Genomic DNA, 6000 nt, shown 5'->3' on the forward strand with positions numbered 1-6000 from the left:
ACATATTCTGACTGAAATGTATTGGGGAATGACAGTGCTTGTATTTTTTAATTTTTCAGAAAAGAAAAGAAGTAATTTTTATTCCCTCTGAAAAAGAGAAGACATCTAAACTTTTCCACCTCACCTACAATATAGTAGAAGATAGTTATACACGGGTTTCCAGTAATAATGAAAAAATAAGTGGCTGGGAAGCAGGTGTTTGGAAGGCAGAGTCTATCTGGAGAAAGGTTGAAACAGATTGGAAAATGGTAAGGTTAACAATTATTAAAAGTGTAAAATCTACCATAAAAGTATGATAACTCCAATAAATAGAAAACCCTTTTTGGTGTTTGGAATCAAAACCTCTCTTGGTGCCCATAGAATTCAGCTGATGTTAGTAAATGGTTAAGCTTCAGGTAAGATTGCTGGATCTTACCTGATATAAATAAATTGAAATGAATCTAGCTAGTCTTTCAGAAAGGACAATCAAATTCCTTGCAGATAGGTAAAATCCTTGCTAAAGCACCAGATTTAAAGAAATGGCTTCCTTCTTATGCCTTAGGGTAAATGCACAAATACTGTTTTCTTGAAAAGCAGTACTTCCGCCTGAAAAGGATTATTTTTTGCTTTTGTTGTTTTGGAGAACAGCTTTATAGGGTATCCTAACTCTTTGATACACAGCTGAAGGAAGAAATTGTCGTACCTAAATATTACAGTTTCACCCGCAAGGCAAAATCCTGTCTGTTACCTAGATTATCATATACCCTGCCCAGACTCATTCCAATCTGACAGGACACTGAGCAGCCAAATAGTCATATGCTCTAAATCCAAGAAGAGAACTGATGCCTCTAAGATGGGGAAGGGTCATTTACTTAGCAAACAACTTTTCCTGCAACAGCTATCAACTGTGGAACTGAGTGTTCCTGTCAGGAGCTATAGCATGTTACTAGTTTGGTCCCCTGTTGTTTTACTAGTCTGAAAGGTCTCTGGCCAAACATTCTTCTAGTTTAGGCAGTGGTTTGCTTCCCATTGATAAAGTTGGAGTTGAGTATGTAATTGTCTTCTGAGGTTTACTGTGCTGGGTTCTACGTATAACTACTCTGCAAAATGCAATGGGGGAATAAATTGGATAGGTTATCTTGCATTAAAGGGAAGGAATAAGGAAGAAGACTAGAGACTAATACAAAAGATATTACAACAGAGTAGGCTAATAGAAAAAGAGAAGTAAGAAAAACTCAGAATGAGGGACAACTGTTCTCTGTTTCCCTAGGATCTGCTGAAAATCTGGTAGCACATTATATCATCAAGACTCCAGTGATCAGTTATGCTGATTTTTGCAACAAGCAGAAGTGTTTGCAGTAAGCCAGTTACTGTTGGTCTGCTCTTCTGTTCAGCTCTACAAATCAGATAAAACAGGGAGGGTCCAATGCATAAGTCCATACAAAACAGCTTTGCCCTTATTTTGTATTTGCCTTGCACCTCAATCATTCTAGGTAAAGAATGAGAGAGTGGCCTTGAGGAACTAGGAGCTACAGATCCAGGTATATCTCAGGCTCCTTGATTGTTCAACAGGAAGAGCGTCCTGCGTAATGTCTGTGTATGAACCTAAAATGACTTCTTGTTGGGGTTTGTTTGTATTATGAAGACAGCAGAGGGAAAGGTTGTTTGGGGTTTGTCTTTTCTTTTGTAACATCTCTAGTAAACGCGGAAGGTACGGATTTGGAATTTGATTTAAAAGCTGTTCAAGAAACAAGCCAATATTGTCGTGTTTTGTTTATAATTTAGTATGAGATGAATGGAAAGAAATTTAAATCTAAAAGCCACTGTAAATGTGACTATAGGTATTAGGTCAGGAGTAACACAAAAAATCCAATCAGTTATATATTCTGTCTTTGCAATGTTGTTGATCAATACAATTCAGATAGGCAATCATTTTGGACAGTGGTAGCCATCTCCATCGTATTTGTGTATTTTCTTGTGATTCAGTGTCACTTGACTTCATTACACAACTGAAACAGATATAAACCACAAATTTAATCAGATTACCCAGAGAGAATTTGGTGTCCAGGGCTCAAACAAGCAAACTAAGCAAACTACAGTAGGTGATAATGAGAGTGTAAGAACCTGTAGATCTGAAATGCATGCGTTTCTAAAAGCTTGTTTTTCATAAGAACTGTTCCAGTAGAGTTTTTCTTCCCCTGAATTCAGACTTTTTTCAAATATTACTGGAAAAAGAGTAGCCAGGTGTGAAAGTTAGAGGACATCAAAAAGGCACAATAGGAAACTTTAACTTCTGTTTCTCTGGTTAAATGGTTGGATACTATAATGGAAGATGAGACAAGCTAGTGTTTCAGTTTTTATCCCTAAAAGCCTATATTTAGTGCACCTCAACAAAGTAATAATTAATGGAGGGTTTTAGCTTCTCTACTCAAATACTGCAGTTCAGTAGAAGCTGATCAAGAGATTCTCTTGCTAGAATTAGTAAAGTACTTAAAAAATTTTGCTTGGACATAAGCACTTTCTGAGCATTAACATTATATTCACATGAAAGCAAGTTAAATTGTTGTATTTCCTCTTTGAAGGTGATGTTCAGTGTAGTAGCCTCACACTTCTGGGTTTTTTCAGCTTTCTGTAGTGTGAGAATTATTATCTTAAAGCCTGGTGCATAGTAACACTAAAATTCTGTTTTATAGTATGTCAGTGGCATTTCTATATAAGGCTGGGATATTTAGTAAAACACACTACTGTGTTTTATTATCGTTTTATTCAGGGATGTACTTCCCAGATTAAAGACCTGTCTAAGTCCATTCAGTATGGCATTAATCAGAAGCGTGGGCATGACAGGACTTTGAGTTTTCTTAATTAAGGATTCTGAAAGGATTGTGTCAATTTCGACTCCTTAATCTGTGATGTCTGTTGTCTTGGTTTACTGATAATAGTTGCTAGACTTGTAAGGACCGTTAGATGCTTATTACAAAATTCTTGTGAAGGGTTCATTGTAACTTTAATGAACATTAGCATGTGCACTTGACTGTTCAGCTAAGTGAAGCTTAGAACAGCATTGGGACTACCTTAAGTTATGCCTATCATTAGAAGTTTACATAACGTTAATATAAGATTTATATGTATAGCTAGCATGTATGATTGGCTTTAAGCAGGGCTTGTCAAGTCCCAGGAGAAGCAGTGTGAAGCGAGCAGCCTCATCTGAAGAATGTTAAATATTGATTGCAGGTTTTTTTCGTCAGCAATACTGATGAACCAAAATGATCAACCAAAGTGTGTGCGCTTGTGCATTTATATAAAAAAAAAAGAAGTTTGTCGTTGGGCATTTTGTTGGCTTTTGTTTGTTGTTACTTTTTAATAATAAGCTCAGGTATTTTTGTGGCTTAAACTTTACCAAACATGTCGAAATAGGTTAATGTTTCCTAGTGAAGGACTGTAAGCATGTACAATTACCTAACTGTGGAGTAGACTTAAGGATTCAGAATGAGATAATGCACAAAATTGTGCTATGTACAGTTTTAAAGGTTCAGAGGCTTGATAAAGAATCAAAGTGTGTTATCTTAAGATATTATGTTCTTATCACAACAATTAATTAGATGTGTGTTGGTCATCTTAACTTTTGACATGCTGACTATGTCTTCTTTCCATTTAGGTTTATTTAGCCCGAAAAGAGCGGTCATCCTCTGCTTCCATCAGCTGGAAGTTTGAGTGCAAGTCAGTCAATCTAAAAATAGATAACATTTCAGTGAGGACAAGCAGTCAGACATTTCAGAGTGGAAGAATAAAGTGGAGGCTTTCCTCTCCAATGGCTGAAATTGAACTGATAGGAGGTAAGTGTGGAATTTAAATAGTGAATTAGATCATTCAGCAAAGGTGTTTAAATGGAGAGAGCACTGCGCAAATGTAAAAATGAAATTCAAATGCATTTTGATTTTCCCAACTTCTTAGGAAGGTCAAGAAAATACAGTGTATTTAATGAAACCTGGTACAAACCCCGGTTTTATTCATATACACAGCCCTATCTGCAAAAGGGCATGGTTAGCAAGAACGTAGTGAATAGAAGATATTTATGTGTTTTACGAGAAAGGATAGATGCTTATATATGAGGCATCTTCAGTCTTGACTGAGTCCTCTGAGCATAAGCACTAGGCAAATAATAACTGAAAATTTGCAGTTGTGTTTTTTCCTGCCACTGACTGGCAGATGAATTTGTGTGGTTCCAACTGAGATCCTTAATGTTTCATTACAACTTACCCTTTTTAACATGTATTCTAGCATTTTATGCTGCCTGGAGCAGTGGCTGACTGAATTACTTATCTTTTCCTCCAATAGATAAAAATCTTTGCTCCTACTCAGATTTTTCTGGTGCAACAGAAGTTACATTGGAAGCAGTTCTAGATGGAGGGAATGGTGAAGCTGCATGGCAACACACACAGCTATTTAGAGAGAGCTTAACAGGAGGTGGAGAAAATTGCTTAGAGATGATTATAAAACTCAGTGACCTCTGAGAACCTGAAATGAAGAAATGCCCTTTGAATTCCTTGAAGTCCTTATACCATGGACACAACATACGAAGATTTGGTTGTCAGTTCTTGTTCATCCTCCTGGCAGATATTTTCTGTTTCACTGCTCCCGTTTAACCAACTTGAAACTGCACTTGAAACTTCCATTTCACCAACATGAATAGGTAAACATCACAATGAAAACCTCTTTGCTTTAAAACCAAACAACACCAGAATTAAGAGATTGAACCATTAAATGCCTTTCCTTAAACTTTATAATGAAAAGGAAACATGTTTTCAGGAAGCAAAACATGATTACAGAGCAATTATAATTTATTTCAATTTGGAGATTTGAGACTGGCTTGCTGGGGTATTTTTTAGTTTGAGGGGAGTTGTTTTTTTCTTTTTAATATATAATCTCCTTGGAAAAACAATTTTAATTCAATTTTCCAATTACAGCGGGTGCTTGTGATGATTTTAAAATATTTTAAAGAATAATAGAAGACTTAGACAGTTTAAAAGAAAAATATTAATTTGTGTAATAATCATAGGGGCTGAAATAAAGTTAAATTTGGAAGCAATCTTGAAATTGTCTTATATACCTTATATACCTTTAATACTTATGTAAGTATTAAAGTTGCATTTAGTACCTAGAAATATTTGGAAGTATAGCAATATGCTAGGAAAATAAACTAAGTTTGAAAGAAGTGTTTATTATGTACCTAAAAATGACATGGTCTGTGATAGGAAATTGAGACTAAACCTGTCAGAATTTCTTTCTATGAAAAATAGATTATTCGTTATAAGTACTTTTTAATGATAGAAATGCAGATCTGCCTACTTTTTAAGATTTTTTTATTAAGCATGTAGGTTGAAATCACTTTTCAAGCTATTGTCTTGAGTTACTTTGAATATTCTTCCCAAATCTGGTGTAACACTCTATGCAATTTTTCTGTTTGTTACTGCAGTGTTTAAATTTCTTTTCATTGAGCCTAATAAAAACTGCCATTCAGATGTCAGATGGAGCAGTGCTGTGAATAAAGTATGGAATGAACATTCAGATTAGGTAATCTTTATCAGAGAATTTGAGGAAAATTCAAACTATAGTTTTATTTTAAAATAAGTGACAATTAGATTACATTCTCAAGAAGTGTGTTTATACCTTTTTGTTCCTCTTTCTGACCCTTCCCCACCTCTGTATTGACTTGAAATAATTGTTTAAAATAGTTGAAATGTTTGTTGACTTTTCAACAAATCTAAGCAGATATTAAACTATTCAGATTTTATTAGGAAACTCCATAGGCACAGTGAGCACAGGCATCAAAATTATGCCACAGACATAGAATCATAGAATGGTTAGGGTCAGAAAGGACCTTAAGATCACCCAGTTCCAACCCCCCTGCAATGGGCAGGGACGCATCATGCTAGACCATGTCGCTCAAGACTCCATCCAACCTGGCCTTGAACACTGCCAGGGATGGAGCATTCACCACTTCTCTGGGCAGCCTGTTCCAGT

General features: G+C 35.7%; 1 protein-coding gene across 3 annotated transcripts in view; it reads left to right on the top strand.

Moving 5' to 3' along the window:
* Nucleotides 1-5507, top strand: part of LOC133217306 (peptide-N(4)-(N-acetyl-beta-glucosaminyl)asparagine amidase-like) — a 452245-nt gene extending 446738 nt beyond the window's left edge. For 2 of the 3 annotated variants that reach the window (XM_061362664.1, XM_061362665.1), the window contains 2 exons: nt 3635-3812; nt 4315-5507. In XM_061362664.1, the coding sequence (XP_061218648.1) occupies nt 3635-3812; nt 4315-4490 (354 nt within the window). In that variant the 3' untranslated portion in view covers nt 4491-5507. Of the gene's footprint in view, nt 1-59; nt 249-3634; nt 3813-4314 lie in introns of all 3 variants that reach the window. The other variant, XM_061362666.1, reaches the window with a different exon arrangement.
* Nucleotides 5508-6000: the final 493 nt, after the last annotated feature.

This window comes from Neopsephotus bourkii, unplaced genomic scaffold, assembly GCF_033783945.1.
Source record: "Neopsephotus bourkii isolate Nb327-2 ecotype Australia unplaced genomic scaffold, CSIRO-AGI_Nbou_v1 NB_1132, whole genome shotgun sequence".
Taxonomy (NCBI): domain Eukaryota; kingdom Metazoa; phylum Chordata; class Aves; order Psittaciformes; family Psittacidae; genus Neopsephotus; species Neopsephotus bourkii.